The 24,746-nt window shown below is 44.7% G+C and overlaps 1 protein-coding gene across 6 annotated transcripts in view; it reads left to right on the top strand.

Moving 5' to 3' along the window:
* The window catches only part of HDAC3 (histone deacetylase 3), a gene marked incomplete at its 5' end in the record, with an annotated part of 72,401 nt that extends 47,970 nt beyond the window's left edge, over window positions 1–24,431 (top strand). Inside the window, 10 exon segments of one of the 6 annotated variants that reach the window (XR_013621650.1) lie at window positions 2,411–2,544; window positions 7,780–7,860; window positions 17,552–17,625; window positions 17,830–17,894; window positions 20,573–20,662; window positions 20,766–20,824; window positions 20,922–21,001; window positions 21,252–21,412; window positions 21,505–22,256; window positions 22,373–24,431. Coding sequence is in view for 2 of the 6 variants with exons in the window: in XM_078769237.1 (XP_078625363.1) it covers window positions 2,411–2,544; window positions 7,780–7,860; window positions 17,552–17,625; window positions 17,830–17,894; window positions 20,573–20,662; window positions 20,766–20,824; window positions 20,922–21,001; window positions 21,252–21,412; window positions 21,505–21,574 (814 nt within the window). 6 annotated transcript variants of the gene reach the window in all.
* Window positions 24,432–24,746: the final 315 nt, after the last annotated feature.

Raw genomic sequence — 24,746 nt, 5'->3', positions numbered from 1 at the left:
ACACTAATATCTAAAAACATGTCTGAACAAAGCTTCAGTTAAACACTAATATCTAAAAACATGTCTGAACAAAGCTTCAGTTAAACACTAAAATCTAAAAACATGTCTGCATAAACCTTCAGTTAAACACTAATATCTAAAAAGATGTCTGAACAAAGCTTCAGTTAAACACTAATATCGAAAAACATGTCTGAATAAAGCTTCGGATAAACACTAATATCTAAAAACATGTCTGAACAACGCTTCAGTTAAACACTAATATCTAAAAACATATCTGAATAAAGCTTCGGATAAACACTAATATCTAAAAACATGTCTGAACAACGCTTCAGTTAAACACTAATATCTAAAAACATGTCTGAATAAAGCTTCGGATAAACACGAATATCTAAAAACATGTCTGAACAAAGCTTCAGATAAACACTAATATCTAAAAACATGTCTGAATAAAGCTTCGGATAAACACTAATATCTAAAAACATGTCTGAACAAAGCTTCAGTTAAACACTAATATCTAAAAACATGTCTGAACAAAGCTTCAGTTAAACACTAATATCTAAAAACATGTCTGAACAAAGCTTCAGATAAACACTAATATCTAAAAACATGTCTGAATAAAGCTTCGGATAAACACTAATATCTAAAAACATGTCTGAACAAAGCTTCAGTTAAACACTAATATCTAAAAACATGTCTGAACAAAGCTTCAGTTAAACACTAATATCTAAAAACATGTCTGAACAAAGCTGCAGATAAACACTAATATCTAAAAACATGTCTGAATGAAGCTTCGGATAAACACTAATATCTAAAAACATGTCTGAATAATGCTATAATTACCCCAAAATCTATACTTACCCCAAAATATCCTCTTGTGAAAAACGTGATTTTGCACTTTGTTCCCCCTTTAAAATGTTCATTTTGCGATTCCAAACGGAAGCATTCTCAAACCAGGTGATTGTGTTATGTGGGGAACTTTATATTCACCATACATCTTCAAAGTTGGCTTAGTGGCCTGGTGTTGGGTTAGGGTTATGGTTAGGGTTAGGGTTAGCCTGGTGTTGGTTTAGTGGTTAGGGTGCCAGCTTAGGATCCTAGGATCCTAGGATCCTGGGTTCGAATCCCGGTCGATCGCTGAATTAACGCCAGGGGGGTTGACTCAGCCTGTCATCCTTCCGAGTTCGGCAAATTGAGTACCAGTTCACTGGTAATGCCCTGTTTGTCGTAAAAGGCGGCAAACGGGGTTGGCGGCAGGAAGGGCAGCCGGCCGTAAAACATTGCTTCAAAAAGGGGCCCAACAAAAACAACAACAACAACCACGGTGCCCGAAAAAGGCCAACCCCCGCTTTGCGGGGAAAAATGGCCTCTAAAGGTGTTTTTTTTTTTTTTTTTTTTTTAAATACATCTTCAAAGTTGTACACTGCCACTTGTGTATTCATTGGCATGTAAGACCCGTTGCTTCGCTGACAGGAACACCAATCTTTGCGTAATTGAAAAAAAAAAAAAGAAAAAAAAAAGGGATGTTTGGTGTTAAAAAAAGACAAATGAAAAATGGGGAAAAATAAAATTAGGACGTGTATAGGGAGAGTGTTAAAGGAATATTCATCACAGCCTTTTTAGATGCTGAATTGCCCGTAATATACAACTGAACTACACACAAAGAGGAAGATGAAAATGAAAAAGATTCTCACCCTACCTTCTCTTCTTTCTTTTGAATAAATTGTCTCGGGTACGTATATATAGACGAGTATGATTTGTATGATTTAGATTCGTGGAGATTTGGAATCAACGTGGTGGATAAAACATATTTGTAGGGAGAAGGATAAGTGGTTGTGTTTACTTCCCGGGAGTGGTTTCATTGAAATCCGATTTCAAGTTAACAAATAAGGATTCCTGGGAGATCCTGCTCTCCATGCAGGGATAACCAACGTCACGTATTGGCATTTGAAGTTTTGGAACGCGTGTCCATGTACCCATAAAAAAAAAATACAATTTTTGGATCACAAACATTCCCGGGAGTTAACCGAATCCACCGTAGTTGGTTTTATTGAAATCCGTTAATCCGTTCTCAAGTTATAACACGACAAACACAAACAGACAGACGCGGCTCCTTTTATAATATAGATTATGCCAAAGTAGTGCCATTTTCCCTCCTCTCCTTTCCTTTTTCTCTCCCACTCCCTTACCTTCCCTTTCTCCCTTATCCTTTCTGCTTCTTTTGGTTTTGTCTTTTTATTATAAATTCTACCACTTCTTCCTTCAGTACAAAATGTGTACATGGGCTTTATGACGTCATCGCATGTGATGCACCTGCTAACACCGACTCGATACAGACCTGTTTTTAGTAGTAAGCGATTTGCCGTCAAACCAGAGGCCTGTGCACATGATTAACTTAGCGATATTATTTCAGATACAACCCACGTGTGCTATACATCGACATTGATATCCACCACGGGGATGGTGTGCAGGAGGCGTTCTACCTCACCGACCGTGTCATGACCGTATCCTTCCACAAGTACGGGAACTACTTTTTCCCTGGCACAGGTAACTCATTACTGGCACATCTGATCTGATCTTATCGCTGCAATCTTATAATACGCATGTCATACTCGACAAAGTTGCTTGGACACTGGTGTTAAAATCGGCACGTAGCAGGTGGGCATCGCTGACGTCAGGAATTGTGGGACAGTTTTCCATGAAAAGGAAACAAAACGATAATATATTTGATATGGAATGTGTGTAATGGCAGTGTACTCACACACGTGATATTTTTGTCACATTTTGTGACTTATGGTGACAGGGGTTCTTGCTAGTCTGGAATAGTGTGATGCATTGTGTGCCCATTCGCTCGTCACTTCGCTCTTGTAGATGTCTCAAGCCAAATGACCATGTACAACTATCGGTGCTGAATATTTATTGACAACAAGCGTACTTACTTATTGCTTAAGGAAACTAAAGAGTTCATAGAACACGGTACCCCAATACCCCATGCAGTGTGATTTCAAATAACTAATCCTTGTTGATTTTAAACACTAATAAAAAAAATGATTTAAATGATTGTTCAAAAAAAAAATCCGAAAGTTTAGTGCCATTGAAGTAGACCAGAAGCATTTCTGAACAGCACCCTTATACACCACCCCATTGAACTTTTATTTAATTTTCAGGACTGCACTGCAAAACTGGAGGTTCGTGGAAGTCTTATGACAGATGATTTATGTTCTACAATCTAGTGTTAAAATATATAATTAAATTTAAAAAGAATAAAGATTGTAAAATGCGAATAAATAAATAAATTCCAGGTTTTACCACCATTTTCTGCAGTGTCTGTTACAGCACCCTATCGAACATGGTACATATTATTCATGCTTGTTGTTTGTGTCCTTTATAACGTGCTTAAAAACTAAGTTTTCTGTTTGGAATGATTTTTCTATTTTGTTTAACTGTCAGGCAGGCAAAGTAAAAATATTATCTCACTCTTTGAGCATGTCCGGTCGAGACAAATTCTGAGCCAAGGTACGTTAAAATGGCAAACTTGTCTTCCGATTCATGATTCGTGTTCAAAATACTGTTGTGGCCAAAAATATTGGCACCTTTGCACATTTTTCAAATAATGCACTATTTCTTCCAGAAAATGGTTGAAATTAAAAAATCTTTTGGTATCCACCTATGTATTTCTTTGGTTTGCAGTGGAACACAACTTTTTTGAAATACCAACTTATCTCCTGGAAGTCCGAGCAGTGTCCACGTGTTTTATACCTCTCCCAAGCCCCCCCACCCCCTTTCCCATGCCTTCTCCCCCCAAGCCCTCTCTCTCCCACAGATCTCCTGATGTCCCTGTTCTCCACTGTTGTACTTGTGTGCTTCCTTCTCTCTCCTCATCTTGTCTCCTGCTCCCTTTATTATATGTTTCATGTGTCCGTTTTTTTTTTGTTTTTTTTGAAATGTTGGTTCTTACACGATCCTCGATCTTGTACACAAAAAAACAATAAAGAACAAAACAAAAAAAGCTGAAAAATTTACTAAATACTACTAAAAGCTTATTCCACACAGAAATCCTAAAATGGCCCGGACAATATTATTGGAACCTTTTAGAAGTTTGTTAGGAATAATTCGATTTCAAGCAGGTGATTCTCCTTTTCTTTGGAATTGAACTCACCTGTGCTGAGTTGCAGGTGCCTGCAATATAAAAATCACTCATTCAACCAGTTTGAATGGAGAAAAGGAGTCATTCTGCTGTTTTGTGTCACTGTGTGTACCACAATGAGCATGGAGAAAAGAAAGAAAACCAGAAAATTGTCTGAGGAGGTCAGACACGAAATTGTAGCCAAGCATGGACAATCTCAATTTCTCTTGCATGGCCGCAAGAGTAAACCTGGTCGAAGATTGCAGCGAAGGATTGTTCAAATGGTGGAGAAAGCACCTCGATCAACTGCCAAACAGATTCAAGCTGACCTTCAGACACAAAGGTACGACAGTTTCAACTCGCACCATCAGTCACCAACTCGATGAAAGGGGGTTCAATGGTAGGAGACCCAGGAGGACCGCACTGCAGAGAGAGAGAGAGAGAGAGAGAGAGAGAGAGAGAGAGAGAGAGAGAGAGAGATATAGAGATATAGAGATATAGAGATATAGAGATATAAGGATATAAGAAAGCTCGACTGGAGTTTGCCAAAACACACCTGAACAAGTCAAAATCCTTCTGGGAGATTGTCCTGTGGACAGATGAGACCAAATTAGAGCTTTTTTGGTAAAGCACATCATCTCTATGTTTACAGAAAACAAAATGAAACCTTCAAAGAAAAGAACACCTTCCATACAGTCAAACATGGAGGAGGTTCAGTGAGGTTTTGGGGTTGCTGTGCTGCCTTTGGCACTGGGTGCCTTGAATGTGTGCATGGCATCATGAAATCAGGAGATTACCAAGGAACTTTGGAGTGCAATGTTCAACCCAGTGTCAGAAAGCTGGGTCTCCGTTGAAGGTTATGGGTCTTGCAGCAGGATAATGACCCCAAACACACTTCAAAAAGCACCCAGGAATGGTTCAAGACAAAACGCTGGTCTGTTCTGAAGTGGCCAGCAATGCGTCCAGATCTAAATCACATTGAACACCTGTGGCGAGATCTGAAAACAGCTGTTGGGAGAATGCACCCTTCAAATCCGGGAGAACTGGAGCATTTTGTACAAGAAGAGTGGGCCAAACTGCCAATGGAGAGGTGGAGGAAGCTCATTCATGGCTGTAGGAAGCGCATGACTGAAGTTATTTTGTTCAAGGTCTGTGCTACCAAATATTTAGTCGAGGGTGTCAATAATTTTGTCAATGCCATTTATTTTTATTTTCTGATTTAAAAGTATATATTAAGTTCTGAATCAAAAACAAAGGTTCTGTAATATTAACAGTGAAAGAAAGAATTATGGAGACCAAATACTTTTGTCAATTTCAACTTATTGTTGTGTGCCTGCCCTCTGGTGAACACTGCAGGGCGACACAGATGACTAAACAAGCTTTATCTCCGAGGTGTTTAATTCAATGGCGGACCTTCGTTACACGCGAGGGAAAGGAGGATGACGAACTTACCTGGACGGCTTCCACCCGACGTCCTCTACCCTGCAATAAATCAACTCAAACCGACACGTAATTAAAATGTGCAAAAATGCTGTCTTTATTGAAGGAAATGCCTGTCACAAAATAATGCACGATAAAAACTATGATTCCTAAACGGGACGGCCCCACATACAGACTAAAATACGGACAAAGGGAAATGTAACTGTAAAAATAAATGTGTTTGTGTGGCACTTTGCTCTAATCGGCTCTTGAACCTCGTCAGGAATCGTCAAACCCCCTCGCGTCCTTGGCGGCAAAACCGCAGGTTGCACTGCGGTGGGCGCGAACTAGGCCTCGCGCACCCTCGTTCGCCCAGCCGCACTCGTCTTCATCGTCCTTGCACGGGAAACCGCAGTTCTTGGTCCGCAGTTCCTCCTCCTCACGATCACGATGTAGATGTCGGAACACGACCGTTCACCACCGGATCCAGCAACCGAGAGATACAAAATCGTGGCTGCTCCCAAATGAATGTCCCTCGCTCGAGCGCACCGTATACATCCCCGTTCTTTAAGAATGTCCCTCGCTACGGAGCACCCCAACACAAGGGAGAAAGCCACAAGGGAAAGCGAGAGAAGAAGAAAGAGACAAATTTTCGGAACACGACTGTTCATGATGAATCTCCCTTGCGCAAGAGAAAATGTCTGCTGAGCGTTCCTTTATAGTCAAGGCTCTGACGTCATCTCATGACGTCTCCGCATCCGCTCCTATCAGCGCGTCCCATCTTAGCAGCCTTTTTGCCAATCAAATCCCAGACCAATCACTGCTCTTCTGGGCGTGGCTTCACGGACCTTCTGTGCCTCTGTGCTCACCAGGTCGATGTTATCCACGGTAGTGCTCAATGTCCTGTTTCCGGTTGGTTTTTATTTAGTGTTGTTAATGGCGATTTCTTGCTATTTGTGTGTGCTGCATGTCATAAGGAACAGAGGAAAAAATAACAGAGGCCATTGCATACAGGGGATTAATTACCCATAATCCCTAGCTAATTAACAAACCCCACTCCTCTCATGGGGAAGAAGATACAAGCTTACACGACATCCGGTCGAAACAAATTTCCTACTTTTTACATGTGGTTTCTTCTTCTTCACGACAGTCGGAGCACACTACCAATGCAATTCTACCTGGACTAAGGTAATCACTGTCTACGCCCTCCAAACGTAACATTATTTTTGGAGAAAATTGTGAGTTTTTTTTAAAAAGTGCAAGGGTGCCAACATTTTTGGCCACGACTGTATAACATTCAATTTCAATGCGATGTTCCTCGATCATAAACTGATATGACAGACGGACGGACATTAATCAATTGCTTAACCCCATGTTTTTGCCTGGCATGTGCGGGGTAAATAGTACGACACCCTGTAATCAATATTGTGTTATAATAGAAGTCTTATTTTGCAAAAAGAAGACTACATAAACTTTCAGTGGCATTTTGTGTTAAAAGTTTGGATCGAAGCTTCTTAAACTAATTTGAACATGATTAATCCAAAAATGCTGGTTCGCAAGCTGAATTCTGGGTCTTTAACCCCTTGAGCAATTCAAAATGCATGCGCAAAATGAAATTGACCCGAACTTAAAATGGCACTGATGTCATGTTTTTATGCCTCTGTTGACAAAGTCGCCGAAGCCATTATGTTTTCAGGTTGTCCGTCTGGCTGTCCGTCTCGTCTGTCCATCCGTCCGTCCATGATAGGTTTTTGTTACCGCAATAACTTGTTAACGTCTGAAGGGATCTAATGCAAACTTGGTGAGGTATGTATAATGATGTAAAGATTAACTGATTAGATTTTGGGGTTTAAGAAGTAAAAGTTCAAATGTCAGACATCCCGTTGGGGAAAAATTCTGTTACCAAACTAACTTGTGAACCAGTCAAGGGATTTTCTCCAAACTTAGTGCAGGTATGTATAATCACTAATCAGGTAAAGATTAGTCGGGGCACCAATTTGATTGATACAACTGCATGAAGAAGTAACTGTGTTTTATTTGCCAGATGTAGGGCGCTCCTTTATATTAACTTTTCTAGAGCATTACTTGGTTCCTCCTCAGAACACAATGGTAGTCAGCATGCACACGAGATTTTTTGAATGTCCCTTTTATTCTATTGTTTGGCATTTTCTTTGGAGTGTGGCTGTTTGTGTTGATGATTCATCAGTGGTTGCTAACCCTGTACACATCGCTCACAGGTGACATGTATGAGGTCGGGGCAGAAAGCGGTCGCTACTACTCCGTTAATGTACCTTTACGGGATGGAATCGATGATCAGAGTGAGTACGGGCAAGAGCCATGAGAATAGATAATAAATGAGAATTAATCCAGCAAAGGATAATAAATGAACTTGTATTTGCTCATAGAAGGGTGAATGAATGAATGAATGATAGTTTTAAGGCCAGGTTTCCCCGCTAGAGTGGGGGTTAGCCTTGCGGGTCCCATGACAATCATGGTTCCCTGTTTGAGGCAATGTTTTTATGGCCGGATGCCCTTCCTGGCGCCAACCCTTGGTCGCCTCTTACGATGCGCAGGGATACGGTGTACCTATTCTAAACCGGGGTACACACCGGGATCATTCATCCCAGCAAGCTGGTACTCAATTTGCCGACCTCGGAAGGATGACAGGCTGAGTCAACCCCCCTGGTGTTAATTTAGCGATCGACCGGGATTCGAACCCAGGATCCTAGGATCCCAAGCCGGCACCCTAACCGCTAAGCCAACACCAGGCTTGCTCATAGAAGGGTAAAACTTGAAAATATCCTACAGTATAGACACACACATACTTGGCTTGCAAATGGGAGGGGTGTATACCAATATACCATACAAATTGGCAGTCATCGTGTTGAAGGGGAACCCTCAGACCACCTCGACACTAATCTATCCCTTGATACCCTACAAAATAGACATGGTCTTTTTCCTATTTATAAAGTCAGTAATTTTGCAATTAAAGTTGAAATCTTCTTCCTCACAATTAGCTGTGACGTCCCACCAGGAAGTCGATCACTATATCCATACTGTCTACGTGTTGCATCGCGGTACGATTAACTCGAACGTGATTTTTGACCGTGCTGCGGCATGCTGTGCCGTATTTCTTCTGGAGTTCTGTAATTTTAACTGTGGAATTGACCTCAGCAGCAGTTGTGATGATTTAAAAAAGTGTTCATTTGTCTAATTCGGACATTGTGGGACACTCCGGGCACCTCAACAGTTTGTTGGAGTACTTTGAGTGCTCAAGCTGTGTGGCAAGTGCTTGGTAATGGAACACCCCTGCTCCCTCCTCAGATTGAGTCTATTTTATTTATTTCCTTCCTTTAAAAAATAAAAAGTACATATATCAATGAACAAATGCTGCCCCTTTCCCCCCCCTTTACCTCCTATTCCCCCTGAATGCGTTAGGTCCTGCAGTGTCGTACGTCATGCGGTGCCTCGGTCGGTGCCTCGCCTTTGTCGTGCTATTTTATTATCCCCCTTCTTGTGCCATCTGCTTTCATTATACAACCCATCACTTCCACATAAATAGATACAGTGCATTCAGAAAGTATTCAGACCCCTTCACTTTTTTCACATTTTGTTATGTTGCAGCCTTATGCTGAAATCGTTTAAATTCATTTTTTCCCTCATCAATCTACACTCAATACCCCATAATGACAAAGAGAAAACAGGATTTTAGAAAGTTTTGCAAATTTATTAAAAAGAAAAAACTGAAATATCACATTGACATAAGTATTCATACCCTTTGCTGTGACACTTGAAATTTAGCTCAGGTGCCTCCCATTTCTCTTGATCTTCTTTGAGATGTCTCTACACCTTGAGTGGAGTCCACCTGTGGTACATTCAATTGATTGGACATGATTTGGAAAGGCACACACCTGTCTATATAAGGTCTCACAGCTGACAATGCATATCAGAGCTAAAACCGAGCCATGAGGTCGAAGGAACTGCCTGCAGAGCTCAGAGACAGGATTGTGTTGAGGCACAGATCTGGGAAGCCTACAAAAAAATCTCTGCTGCATTGAAGGTTCTCAAGAGCACAGTGGCCTCCACAATTCTTAAATGAAAGAAGTTTGGAACAACCAGGACTCTTCCTAGACCTGACCGCCCGGACAAACTGAGCAATCGGCGAAGGGCCTTGGTAAGAGAGGTGACCAAGAACCCGATGGTCACTGGCTAAGCTCCAGAGATCCTGTGTGGAGATGGGAGAAACTTCCTGAAGGACAACCATCACTGCAACACTCCACCGATCTGGGCTTTATGGCAGAGTGGCCAGACGGAAGCCAAACAGTTTAATCTTGGTTTCATCAGACCACAGAATCTTGTTTCTCACAGTCTGAGAGTCCTTTAGGTGCTTTTTTGCAAACTCCAAGTGGGCTTTCATGACTTTCACTGAGGAGAGGCTTCCGTCTGGCTACTCTGCCATAAAACCCAGATCGGTGGAGTGTTGCAGTGATGATTGTCCTTCTGGAAGTTTCTCCCATCTCCACACAGGATCTCTGGAGCTCAGCCAGAGTGACCATCGGGTTCTTGGTCACCTCTCTTACCAAGGCCCTTCTCCCCCGATTGCTCAGTTTGGCCGGGCGGCCAGCTCTAGGAAGAGTCCTGGTTGTTCCAAACTTCTTCCATTTAAGAATTATGGAGACCACTGTGCTCTAGGGAACCTTCAATGCAGCAGAGATTTTTTTGTAGGCTTCCCCAGATCTGTTCCTCGACACAATCCTGTCTCTGAGCTCTGCAGGCAGTTCCTTCGACCTCATGGCTTGCTTTTTGCTCTGATATGCATTGTCAGCTGTGAGACCTTATATGGACAGGTGTGTGCCTTTCCAAATCATGTCCATTCGATTGAATTTACCACAGGTGGACTCCAATCAAGGTGTAGAAACATCTCAAAGATGATCAAGAGAAATGGGAGGCACCTGAGCTAAATTTCAAGTGTCATAGCAAAGGGTATGAATACTTATGTCGATGTGATATTTCAGTTTTTCTTTTTAATAAATTTGCAAAACTTTCTAAAATCCTGTTTTCTCTTTGTCATTATGGGGTATTGAGTGTAGATTGATGAGGGAAAAAATGAATTTAAACGATTTCAGCATAAGGCATGGTACATAACAAAATGTGAAAAACGTGAAGGGGTCTGAATACTTTCTGAATGCACTGTACATATTTTTAAAAAACGTCCATCAACGTCGTCTTCGAGTTCTGGCATGTTGGTTCGAGCTATGAATTTCAAACTCAACGAGAAACTTCTTATTCAAACTCGGGGAAACATCACAGAGAAACGATCTGTTTCTGATAATTCGTCCTCTTCTTCAAACTCAAAGCATTACAGAGAAACAGCCATGATAATTCTTCTTCTTCCAGAGAAACGGCGTGAACAAAGCATTAGCCCTTCTTCTTCAAAGCATGATGGAGGAACTCTGCTCTCATGAGATTGCCAAAACATCAACATAAAAATACAACAAATGTTATTATTCCCTGCGCTTTTGGCAACACACCGCCCAGATCTTCTTCAAACCTACGAGAAACGATCATACTAAAATATGCCATTTTGCGTCTGTCTGATTATTTTTTGACCCCGATACATTCTGTCGTTACGTATCCAATCTCAACCAAACTTCACAGAATAACTAAAGGTTACACAATGAAGGTTGTAGCACATTCATTTGCCCCCCCCCCCCCACCCCCTACTCAAGGGGGTTTTCTGCCCTGAGCGTGTTTTCCCCGCCATTGCTGTCAATGGGGTTGTGTGTTGAGGTGTACAGTCGTGGGCAAAAATATTGGCACCCTTGCATTTTTTTCAAATTACTCACAATTTTCTCTAAAAAGAAGTTGAAATTGACAAAAGTATTTGGTTTCCACAATTCTTTATTTCACTGTTAATATTACATTAATAATATTACTCATTATTGCTCATAATAATATTATGAATAATGTTAATATTAATAATGGCATTATAATTAATAACATTAATAATATCATTAATAATAATAATACTAATTATCAATATAAATATATTAATAATATTATTAACAAATAACTGTTAATATTACCTCTCCCATCCTCCTTCCCCCCCCCCCCCCCCTCCCCTTCCCATGCCTCCTCCCCCCAAGCCCTCTCCCTCCCACAGATGTCCCCATGTCCCTGTTCTCTACTGTTGTACTTGTGTGCTTCCCTCTATCTCCCTATCTTGTCTCCCGCTCCCTTTATTGTATGTTTCATGTGTCCGGGTTTTTTTTTTTTGTGATCAATGTTTGCTCTTACACGAGCCCCGATCTTGTATACAAAAAAACAACAACAAAAAAAACAGAACCCTGCGCTACCAAAAAAAAACAGAACAGAACCTTTGTTTTTCGTTCAGAATGTAATATATCCTTTTAAATCTGAAAATAAAAAGAAATGGCATTGACAAAATTATTGACACCCTCGACTTAATATTTGGTAGCACAACCTTTGGACAAAATAACTGCAGTCAAGTGCTTCCTGTAGCCATGAATGAACTTCCTACACCTCTCTACTGGCAGTTTGGCCCATTCTTCTTGTGCAAACTGCTCTAGTTCCAGATTTGAAGGGTGCCTTCTCCCAACAGCTGTTTTCTGATCTCCCCACAGGTGTTCAACGAGATTTAGATCTGGACTCATTGCTGGCTACTTCAGAACAGTCCAGCGCTTTGTCTTGAACCATTCCTGGGTGCTTTTTGAAGTGTGTTTAGGGTCATTATCCTGCTGCAAGACCCATGACCTTCGACGGAGACCCAGCTTTCTGACACTGGGATGAACATTGCGCTCCAAAATTCCTTGGTAATCTCCTGATTTCATGATGCCATGGACACATTCAAGGCACCCACTGCCAGAGGCAGCACAGCAACCCCAAAACATCACTGAACCTCCTCCATGTTTTACTGTAGGGAAGGTGTTCTTTTCTTTGAAGGCTTCATATTGCTTTCTGTAAACATAGAGATGATGTGCTTCACCAAAAATCTCTAATTTGGTCTCATCTGTCCACCCAAGGATTTTGGCTTGTTCAGGTGTGTTTTGAACTCCATTTGGGATTTCTTATGTCTCTCTCAGCAGTGGGGTCCTCATGGGTCTCCTACCATAGAATCCCCTTTCATTGAGTTGGCGACGGATGGTGCGAGTTGAAACTGTCGTAACTTGTGTCTGAAGGTCAGCTTGAATCTGTTTGGCAGTTGATCGATGTGCTTTCTCCACCATTCGAACAATCCTTCGCTGCAATCTTCGATCAGGTTTTATCTTGTGGCCACGTCCAGGGAGATTGTCTACAGTGTTATGGGCCATAAACTTCCTGTCAACATTGCGTACGGTGGACACAGGAACATCAAGGTCTGGAGATGGACTTGTAGCCTTGAGATTGTCCATTCTTGGCTACAATTTTTTGTCTGAGCTCCTCAGACAATTCTCTGGTTTGCTTTCTTTTTCTCCATGCTCATTACGGTACACACAGTGACACAAAACAGCAGCATGACTCCTTTTCTCTATTCAAACTGGTTGAATGAGTGATTTTTATATTGTAGGCACCTGCAACTCACCACAGGTGAGTTCATTTCCAAAGTAAAGGAGAATCGCCTGCTAAAAATCTAATTGTTCCGAACAACTTCTAAAAGATGCCAATAATATTGTCCGGGCCATTTTAGGATTTCTGTGTGGAATAAGCTAAGATTTATTAACTTGTTTAGCTTTTTTTGTTCTGTTTCACTGCAAACCAAAGAAATACAAATGTGGATACAAAAATATTTTTTAATTCAAATAATTTTCTGGAAGAAATGGTGCATTATTTGAAAAATGTGCAAGGGTGCCAATATTTTTGGCCACGACTGTATATCCATGTTGAGTTGGCTTTATTGTGCCGTTTTTCCAAGGCCGCTTCGAATAACAAAACTAACGATAATAACATAATATTAATGTTATTTCAAAACAATATTAATACCTGGTGTTGGGTGCCGGTGTTGCCTGGTGTTGGCTTAGCGGTTAGGGTGCCGGCTTGGGATCCTAGGATCCTGGGTTCGAATCCCGGTCGATCGCTGAATTAACACCAGGGGGGTTGACTCAGCCTGTCATCCTTCCGAGGTCGGAAAATTGAATACCAGCTTGCTGGGATGAATGATCACAGTGTGTACCCCGATTTAGAATAGGTACACCGTATCCCTGCGCATCGTAAGAGCGTGACCAAGGGTTGGCGTCAGGAAGGGCATCCGGCCATAAAAACATTGCCTCAAACAGGGAACCATGATTGTCATGGGGCCCGCAAGGCTAACCCTAGGGGGGAAAATGGCCTTAAAACGATCATTCATTCATTCATTCATTCATTAATACCAATTATATCCAACCTCCCCAAGGGGTTTTTCCACCTTGAACAAACCGAGTCAACATTTATAAATAGCTCATCGTGGCGTTTCCGTGGGAGCAAAGGCCCAACGGCCTCTACCAGAGGTAAAAATATTATAAACCACAAACACATATGATTAGATTTTTCAAACGGTCGCTAATGCTGTTCATAACATTAAACAAAGAAATTTGGAGGAATCCCGACATCCGTGAAGTAAGTTTTACTGACAAAACTGAGCGAAGATCTACGGTACTCTATGTACCCCCACAAGGGTTGGGTTCCTAACATAACCCTGCCGCTAATGTGGCGTTTTTCGAGGCTAACTTTTGAAACTCGCTCCTGCTGTTTAACACGAAACTGAAAGGGAGGAAGCCCAGGTTGTGCTCATTTACCAAGCAGCGAGCTAGCGCTTGCCAAGCCAGCCGTTCCTTAACGGTTTTGAATGGAGTGCTTGCTCGAATGCTTAAACCACTTCTCTCCACAAGAAACTTGGTAAATGAACACACACCCAATGTTCTTGAGACCTGACCATAGATCGTCTGTAATCTTTATACCCCAAAGAGGAATGACCCTTCCTGCTGCTTCCGTAGTGAGCGGGTGTACTATTTTAATTAAACTCGGAAAACATTACCGAGAAACTATCCACTTCAGATAATTATTATTATTATTCAAACCTCCCTCCTGCGTTGGGGTCCGTGGTGTCATGCGTCGTGCAGTGCCTCGCCTTCTAAAACATATATTTTCCCCCTTTTTGTGTGATCTGCTTTCATTATATTGTTGTGCTTTTTGAATAAAGGTTAATTCCCCCTCGTAGGTAGATGCACCACAACATGAAGCCTCGCGATAGTTCATTTATTTCTTAGTGAATGTAAGCGTAGTCCTTTCCTGTGTTTAGTTTTGCGTTGAGTAGGCCAGTGAGCTTAGGTGTTCTTTTGGCGCTGAAATGCCACGTGGCAGGCCTGAACAAGTCTACCGAGGCCGAAGGAAGGAGCTGCAGGAGGAGTGGCCGGTAAGCAAAGAGCTTCCAATCAGGGCTCGAGGGGAGTGGCTAACCACGGCAACGGGAGGCGGAGCCTAGAACATTCAGGTAATGTCGGGGTGGAGCCATATAACCCTGCTCAGAGTCCCCCCACCTTAGATAGATGAGTTGAGTAAGAGAAGAGTTCTGAGTCAGAGTCGTGTGCACGTCAGTCAGAGCCGGAGAGTATCGTGAGTTCAAGTTCTGAGTTACAGTTCCCTGTGAGACAAGAGACCTCAGTTCCATGTGAGAGTAAGTTGAGTTGAGCTTGAGAACGCGCCGCAGAACGAGTGCATTGAATTGCGGTGATCGAGATTGTACACGAACTTTCCCCGTGCCCTGTGTTCTGCACTGTATTAATCGCGCGCTCGAGAGGACGACCCATGCCGGGCCACAGACTCGCGATCTCCTCCTGCCTGTATACGTGCCGTGAACATCCGAGAGCCACGCCGGGCGAGCTGCCCCGGAGCGACCAACGGCAAAGCGCGTTTGGCGCGCGAACTTCTTCTCTTCTTCTCCCCGTGTGCGTGAGTGGGCCCTGTGTCTGGGGATAAGTTAAGATTGATTAAGCTTCTGCTCTGTGTCCCCTTTCCTTCATCCTGATCATTGTAAATAATAATAAATCGTGTTATTCCTCTGATTTGACCGTTCTCGTCCCTTCCATCAATTGGCTTCGCATGGTATGGCTAGAACCGCTCGAATCGGGTTCCATAAAAGTAACGGCACGAGTCACGTGATACGCATACCGCTTGGCATACTCGATTAAGCATGGCTTGTGCGAGGTTCAGTCCCCGCTTTCGTGGCAGCGTGGGTTAAAGGTACGTGCGACGTTGACCCGATACCCTTTTTCACGTTTGCTCCGGAAGTGGCGATTTGGCCTCGCGGACCCGAAGACCCAGGGGGAAAAAGGGGTTTAATCCCCCCTTTGTAACGGGAACGGGCTTCGGGAGATCCACAACAATATTAATATACCTATAAAAATATATACATGTCAAAAAAAAAAACTACTATCGTCGAGTGCTAACGCCACTTGGCTTCCATGGTGACAAGGTGGCTCACTTCTCTGTGGGGACATCCCAGGAATTAGAAATTAGAAGGCAAAATAAATTGGAGAATTAAAGCAACAGGGCAAGCACAATGTCCGAAAGGCATGGACACTTTCCTCAAAGCCGTCTAGCCTGGGTTCGAATCTCGACCCAGCTATAAGCTCATCCCGGTGTTTCACAGGCAAGGTGATTCATCAGTGTGTGTGTGTGCAGTCCCTCAGATGGACGTTAAACTAGACGTCGCATCTGCCGGATTTTCAACCCCTCCTCTATCCCCTCCTCACTCTTCCCTCCCCCTCCTCTCACCCCTCCTCTCCCACTCCTCCTTCCTCTTCTCCAACTCCTCCCTTTTCTCCCACCCCTCCTCCCTCTTCTCCCACCCCTTTTCCCTCCTCTTCTCCCACCCCTTTTCCCTCCTCTTCTCCCACTCCTCCTCTTCCCTCTTCTCCCACTCATCCCACCCCTCCTCCCTCTTCTCCCACCCCTGTTCCCTCCTCTCCCACTGCTCTGCCCTCTTCTCCCACCTCTCCTCCCTCTTCTCCCACCACTCCTTCCTCTTCTCCCACTCCTCCTTCCTCTTCTCCCACTCCTCCTTCCTCTTCTTCCTCTTCTCCCACTCCTCCCACTCCTCCTTCCTCATCTCCCAGCCCTCCTCCCCCCTCTCCTACCCCTTTTCCCTCCTCTCCCACCTCTCCTCCCTCTTCTCCCACCTCTCCTCACTCTTCTCCCACCTCTCCTCCCTCTTCTCCCAGCCCTCCTCCCTCTTCTCCCAGCCCTCCTCCCTCTTCTCCCAGCCCTCCTCCCCCCTCTCCCACCCCTTTTCCCTCCTCTCCCACTTCTCCTGTACTCTCTCCCACCCCTCCTCCCTGCTCTCCCATCCCTCCTCCTCCTTGCACTCCCTCTCTCTTTCCCTCGCTCCCACATCCTCTTCGCATCCGCTTCCTCCCGGAGTGTACAGTATAGCAACATGTGGTGAGGATTCACTCCCCTCCTCCTCCTTTGTCCCTCCACTCTCTCACCCTCCGCCCTTCCCGTCTTTCCCCTCCTCCCCTGTCTCCCACTACCCCCCTCTCTCTCCTCCACCCGTTTGCTCTCCCCTCCCCTCCCCTTCCATCCATCCTATCTTTCTCTCCCCTCCCCCTCTCTTCATATTCACGTTATTGAAGTGACTCTGTGTTACCTGGCAATGTCTGGTACCTTTGCTAGTTATAAATAAACCTCACAACCCAATCAGGACCTCATGGAAGCTTGTTGATGACGTCTCGGACATCCTTGTGGATCTGACAAATGGATGAAGCGGTTTGGTGTGACGACTAAATATGTCCACCATTGTGAGCTCACGATCACATTTGGGAAATGAAGAACCATGATCCACTATTTCATTGCATCATGAACATGGCTGTAACGCCACCTGTGATGGGCCCTGGGCCTCGTCTTTCATTTACTCGGCCGTTTATAGGAAGGACCCAATAACACTGTGTGCGTGTGTGCCCGTCCGTCCCTGTGTGTGTCCTGATTATGCCTGGTTATCCTTCCAAGGCCTTACATTGTTATCTCTTTTCACAGATTACCGACAACTGTTCCAACCAATCATAAGGCAAGTTATGGATTTCTTCCAGCCGACCTGCATCGTCCTACAGGTATAGCGCGAACTATATTGTACGTGTCCCTTGGCCCTTAAAGGGGTAACAAATGCATCTTGGATGACCATTGTTGACATCTTGATGATGTGAAACATGTTGTAATATTTGTGTATCGTTTTAACATGATTTTTGTGCGTTTTCCATTGTAAACGTTTTACCAACTTTGTTAAGTTATGTGTCGCCCACTGTGTGCCCTACCAGTGCGGGGCTGACTCACTGGGTTGTGACCGTCTTGGCTGTTTCAATCTCAGCATAAAGGGCCATGGGTGAGTTGTCTACCTGGATCTCAGGTGGTTCCTCGGTGTGACCGCGTTGATGATTCGTAGCTGTGTATACCCCTCTTTTTTTATGCGTCCACTGACGAAGTGGCCGGAGGCATTGTGTTTTCGGGTCGTCCGTCCGTCCGTACGGGCTAAACCTCTTTTTTGTCAGCAACCACATGTCCGATGGACACAAAACTTTCAGGGTAGGAGTGACACCCATGCAGAATCTGTTTATGATAATTGTGACGCCATAGGTCACGTGGTATGGTGGCCATCTTGGATTAAAAGCAAATAATGAAAAACATATTTCTCAGAAACCGCTGAATGGAAAAATTTGAAACTTGGCACATTGTCAAGTACTCCCAATGGGGAACAAAAGCATGATGATGACATCATAGGTGAAGTGGCATAACAGCCAAATATGTTTTAATTGAATTCCGTATCCTAAAAATCTGTAATTGCATGCACATGATCTATGACCCATTTGTGTTGAAATATTACATTTATGACCTCATAGGTCACATGGTTTGGCAGCCATATTGGATGGAAGGAAAATATTAAATAATTATGTCTCTGAAACCGCTCACCCTATCGATGCGAAATTTTACAAATATCATCTAACAGCATTGTTGCATATAGTTTGAAAATGATGATGTCATAGGTCACGTGGTTTGGCAGCCATCCTGTATAGAAAAACGAACCTTATCCGATCAACACAAAGCTTCACAAACGTGATCCCCTACCCATACATATGCAGAGTGATGGCATCTACCTGTTGTGGGACTATGCGGAGGCATATTGGCAACACAGTCACATTATTCTAGTTTCAAATAATGCACCATTTCTTCCAGAAAATTGTTGAAATGAAAAAATATTTTTGTATCCACATATGTATTTCTTTAGTTTGCAGTGGAACAAAACATAAAAAGCTGAAAAAATTACTAAATCTTAGCTTATTCCACACAGAAATCCTAAAATGGCCCAGACAATATTATTGGTACCTTTTCGAAGTTCTTAGAAATAATTAGATTTCAAGCAGGTGATTCTCCTTTTCTTTGGAATTGAACTCACCTGTGCTGAGTTGCAGGTGCCTGCAATATAAAAAATCACTCATTCAACCAGTTTGAATGGAGAAAAGGAGTCATTCTGCTGTTTTGTGTCACTGTGTACCACAATGAGCATGGAGAGAAGAAAGAAAACCAGAGAATTGTCTGAGGAGGTCAGACACAAGATTGTAGCCAAGCATGGACAACCTCAAGGCTACAAGTCCATCTCCAGAGACCTTGATGTTCCTTTGTCCACCGTACGCAATGTTGTCAGGAGGTTTAAGGCCCATGGCACTGTAGCCAACCTCCCTGGACGTGGCCGCAAGAGAAAGCTTGATCGAAGATTGCATCGAAGGATTGTTCGAATGGTGGAGAAAGCACCTCGATCAACTGCGAAACAGATTCAGGCTGACCTTCAGACACAAGGTACGACAGTTTCAACTCGCACCATCCGTTGTCACCTCGATGAAAGGGCGTTCTTCGGTAGGAGACCCAGGAGGACCCCACTGCTGAGAAAGCTCGACTGGAGTTTTCCAAAACACACATGAACAAGCCAAAATCCTTCTGGGAGAATGTCCTGTGGACAGACGACACCAAATTAGAGCTTTTTGGTAAAGCACATCATCTCTATGTTTACAGAAAACAAAATGTAGCCTTCAAAGAAAAGAACACCTTCCCTACAGTCAAACATGGAGGAGGTTCAGTGATGTTTTGGGGTTGCTGTGCTGCCTCTGGCAGTGGGTGCCTTGAATGTGTGCATGGCATCATGAAATCAGGAGATTACCAAGGAATTTTGGAGCGCAATGTTCAACCCAGTGTCAGAAAGCTGGGTCTCCGTCGAAGGTCATGGGTCTTGCAGCAGGACATTGACCCCAAACACACTTCAAAAAGCACCCAGGAATGGTTCAAGACAAAACTGTAGACTGCTCTGAAGTCGCCAGCAATGAGTCCAGATCTAAATCCCATTGAACACCTGTGGGGAGATCTGAAAACAGCAGTTCGGAGAAGGCACCCTTCAAATCTGGGAGAACTGGAGCAGTTTGCAGAAGAAGAGTGGGTCAAACTGCCAGTAGAGAGGTGTAGGAAGCTCATTCATGGCTATAGGAAGTGCTTGACTACAGTTATTTTGTCCAAAATCTGTGCTACCAAATATTAAATCGAGGGTGTCAATAATTTTGTCAATGCCATTTTTTTTATTTTCTGATTTAAAAGGATGTATCAAGTTCTGAATCAAAAACAAAGGTTCTGTAATAACAGTGAAATAAAGAATTGTGGAGACCAAATATTTTCGTCAATTTCAACTTATTTTTAGAGAAAATTGTGAGTTATTTGAAAAAAGTGCAAGAGTGCCGATATTTTTGGCCACGACTGTGTATAATGATGGAATAATGTGGCGTAGGCATTTCGGTCGCATCGCGATGTCTAGTTTGTCCATGCCCTCTCGTCGGCAATAATGTTGCAGTGTTCCCAAGTTTTGTAGCTGGTTGTGTGTTCAGTTAGTTTAGTTAACCTGTCTCTGTCTCGGCCTCTATTTTAATTCCCAGACTTTTGTGATAAAATAATGTGCCTAATGCCTCTTCTTGTTTCACCCAATCCAAAATGGCACAAAAGACCGGATGGGTATGTACCTTGCAGAGACTGCGTGTCCTTTGTGAAGTCTTTCAACATGCCGCTATTGGTCCTTGGAGGAGGAGGTTACACGGTGAAGAACGTGGCTCGCTGTTGGTGCGATCGCTGTCCTACTTACTAAGCATGTACGTTTCATGGCTAACGATGATAGCACTGATGATGAAACCTTCCTGGAATCCTCTTTTGTTTGATCTGTCAGGACTTATGAGACGTCTATGGTGGTCGATGAACAGATCAGTGATGAACTTCCATACAATGGTAAGCAGATAAGTCCAATAAAGGTTTTCTTCCCCTTTAAGGTGGTCGGCTCCCCAATATCATCTATTTTGCCCCACTCCCTGCCTTTTTCTCCCAGAATATCTTGAGTACTTCTCCCCTGATTTTAGCCTTCACCCAGACATCAGTACACGTATTGAGAACCAGAACTCAAAACAGGCAAGCAGTCATGCAAAACGTACACGACTTGATCTCGATTCATCCCGTTTCTTTCCCACATCCGGTAGTTATTGACTATTGATCAGCAATTATTGATTATTACCATTATTCGAAATTGGAAAATCATTCCTTGGACTTTGAACTAAAGTGCCTTGGAGTAATGACATTCACATTGGGAAACAAATATCCCATCACTTAGCAGTTTACGCCCCAGGATACATGTAATCAATCATTTAATTTTGTTGTCTAGTACCTGGAACAGATCCGACAAACTGTGTTTGAGAACCTCAAAATGCTGAACCACGCACCCAGCGTGCAGATCCATGATGTTCCGAGCGATTTACTCAGCTACGAGCGCCGAGACGAAGGAAACCCGGATGCCAAGCCTGGGACCGACGACTTCATCTCAAAGTACGGATCTATTCACGTGACGTGATTTGCATGACATTGTTTATCCCTCGTTTGTTTTTTGTTTTTTTTAATTTCTCCTCTGGCATTTCCAGGATAGAGCCTTCAAATGAATTTTACGATGGTGATCATGACATTGACAGAGAGAGTGACGTCGAGGTGTGAGATCAACAGCAAGATGTGTTGTCATCACTTGAACCTCCTGATAAACGCTCGTTGGTCCAACAGTCGATGTCGAGAGCAAGAGGAGGCTCCGGAACCAAACCGGCCATGGTTGCTGGTGCTGCCAGTTGACCCCTTGCGCTGTTTGTTTCAAATTGGGTGCCTTACGCCCTGATGATCTTTACATACCGCTTACGTCACTCACGTGTTCCACAAGTGTTGGACCTGAACTGTCTGCTATGTATTTGCAAATTTTGAAGATGTTTTTTATTGTTTTGTATGCACGAGGATTTTGTACACCTTTATCACAGAACAATGTAATAACAGCGAGGGTACCACTTAATGGGCAACGATGAACTTGAGTGTTGTTTTTCCCCGAAAATTATATCTGTGCAACCACCCACTACAAGACCAGTTCTATTTAGACATGAACTGCCAAAGCAAATGACCATTCGACATCGTTTGTGTACCTGTGTTACCTGGGGAAGCATTGCGTGACCTGGGGACGCTTTGCGTGACCTGGGGACGCTTTGGGCGACCACGGGACGCTTTGGGCGGCATCGGGACGCTTTGGGCGGCATCGGGACGCTTTGGGCGACCTCGGGATGCTTTGGGCGACCTCGGGATGCTTTGGGCGACCTCGGGACGCTTTGGGCGACCTCGGGGCGCTTTGGACGGCCTCGAGGCGCTTTGGACGGCCTCGGGACGCTCTGGACGACCTCGGGACGCTTTGGACGACCTCAGGACGCTTTGGGCGACCTCGGGCCGCTTTGGCCGGCCAGGGACGCTTTGGGCGACCAGGGACGCTTTGGGCGGCATCGGGACGCTTTGGGCGGCATCGGGACGCTTTGGGCGGCTTTGGGCGGCATCGGGACGCTTTGGGCGGCATCGGGACGCTTTGGGCGGCACAGGGACGCTTTGGGCGGCACCGGGACGCTTTGGGCGGCACCGGGACGCTTTGGGCGACCAGGGACGCTTTGGGCGGCATCGGGACGCTTTGGGCGGCATCGGGACGCTTTGGGCGGCTTTGGGCGGCATCGGGACGCTTTGGGCGGCATCGGGACGCTTTGGGCGGCACCGGGACGCTTTGGGCGGCACCGGGACGCTTTGGGCGGCACCGGGACGCTTTGGGCGGCACCGGGACGCTTTGGGCGGCCAGGGACGCTTTGGGCGGCATCGGGACGCTTTGGGCGGCACAGGGACGCTTTGGGCGACCAGGGACGCTTTGGGCGTCATCGGGACGCTTTGGGCGGCACAGGGACGCTTTGGGCGACCAGGGACGCTTTGGGCGGCACCGGGACGCTTTGGGCGGCATCGGGACGCTTTGGGCGGCACAGGGACGCTTTGGGCGACCAGGGACGCTTTGGGCGGCATCGGGACGCTTTGGGCGGCACAGGGACGCTTTGGGCGACCAGGGACGCTTTGGGCGGCACCGGGACGCTTTGGGCGACCAGGGACGCTTTGGGCGGCATCGGGACGCTTTGGGCGGCATCGGGACGCTTTGGGCGGCATCGGGACGCTTTGGGCGGCATCGGGACGCTTTGGGCGGCACAGGGACGCTTTGGGCGGCACCGGGACGCTTTGGGCGGCACCGGGACGCTTTGGGCGGCCAGGGACGCTTTGGGCGGCATCGGGACGCTTTGGGCGGCACAGGGACGCTTTGGGCGACCAGGGACGCTTTGGGCGTCATCGGGACGCTTTGGGCGGCACCGGGACGCTTTGGGCGGCACCGGGATGCTTTGGGCGGCACCGGGACGCTTTGGGCGGCACCGGGACGCTTTGGGCGGCCAGGGACGCTTTGGGCGGCATCGGGACACATGATTGATCTCAGGTAAAAACCACCGATACAGTATTTTTCGTTGATGTTAATAAAAAAGAAAATTTCCCATCAAATACCAAAACCTTGTATACCTTGCTGTCAGGGCTGCCATGGGGAACCTGCTACTTCTGTGTCACCTGGCTCTTTTAAATGAATGAAAGTTGATACAATTAACAATATTTGAATTTTTTTTAATGAATTGTACATGTTAAACCCCACTCCCTATATCAGGTAGATAGGGATGGGAGGTGCAGTTTTAACTTGAGCCTAATATCCTCGTCATGAGGGTAATGTGTCATTGCATTTGGGTTGAGGCTTCAACATTAAATCCTTAATCCTGTGAGGGATTAGGGGGAATTGGGGTGAGATGTGAGGGGGTGTGTTTTCAGGTAGGGATGGGAGGTGTGTGTTTTCAGATCGGGATGGGAGGGTGTGTGTTTTCAGATATGGATGGGAGGTGTGTGTTTTCAGATATGGATGGAAGGGTGTGTGTTTTCAGATAGGGATGGGAGGGTGTGTGTTTTCAGATAGGGATGGGAGGGTGTGTGTTTTCAGATAGGGATGGGAGGGTGTGTGTTTTCAGGTAGGGATGGAAGGGTGTGTGTTTTCAGATCGGGATGGGAGGGTGTGTGTTTTCAGATATGGATGGGAGGTGTGTGTTTTCAGATATGGATGGAAGGGTGTGTGTTTTCAGATAGGGATGGGAGGTGTGTGTTTTGAGATAAGGATGGGAGGTGTGTGTTTTCAGATAGGGATGGGAGGTGTGTGTTTTCAGATAGGGATGGGAGGTGTGTGTTTTCAGATAGGGATGGGAGGGTGTGTGTTGGCCTCATCTTTTGAATTGTAGTTTGTATACTGTGCATGTAGTTTTTACATGAAGTACTTGCAGCCTACATAGATTTGTCTCTACCTTGAAGAGTGTCGGAATTTTCGTTGGAGAATGAGCATGTTGGTTTGATCTGTTGGATGAACTGATGGTAAGTGTTATTTAGCATTACCTGTTGTTTATTTTTGTTTTTAATGAAGAATGAGAAAATCTTGGGTGCTTGTTTGAAATCGCATTTTAAATACGATTTTGTGAAAACTTTCTTTAAATGTTTATCATCACTGTCAGCGTCATCATCGCATTCTATAATTCAGGAAGTGTTTTGGTTTGTTTATTGGACTTCTATGCGCTCCCCCACCAATGGATGCATTGGTTTAAAAACTGATGCACGCGGAGGTTTTAGGGGGTTAAATCGATTCATACTTGTGGGGGGAACGACCCCCAATTCTCTCGATTTAAATGTGTATCATGTAGCGCCATTCTCAGTGTGATAGGGTACTACAACCTGTAACAAGAACGGCAGTCGGTAG

The sequence above is a fragment of the Myxine glutinosa genome, unplaced genomic scaffold, assembly GCF_964187855.1.
Source record: "Myxine glutinosa unplaced genomic scaffold, kmMyxGlut1.1 SCAFFOLD_1758, whole genome shotgun sequence".
In the NCBI taxonomy this organism is placed as follows: domain Eukaryota; kingdom Metazoa; phylum Chordata; class Myxini; order Myxiniformes; family Myxinidae; genus Myxine; species Myxine glutinosa.
Note: the sequence above shows the minus strand (reverse complement) of the source record. Positions and strands in the feature narration are given on the sequence as shown.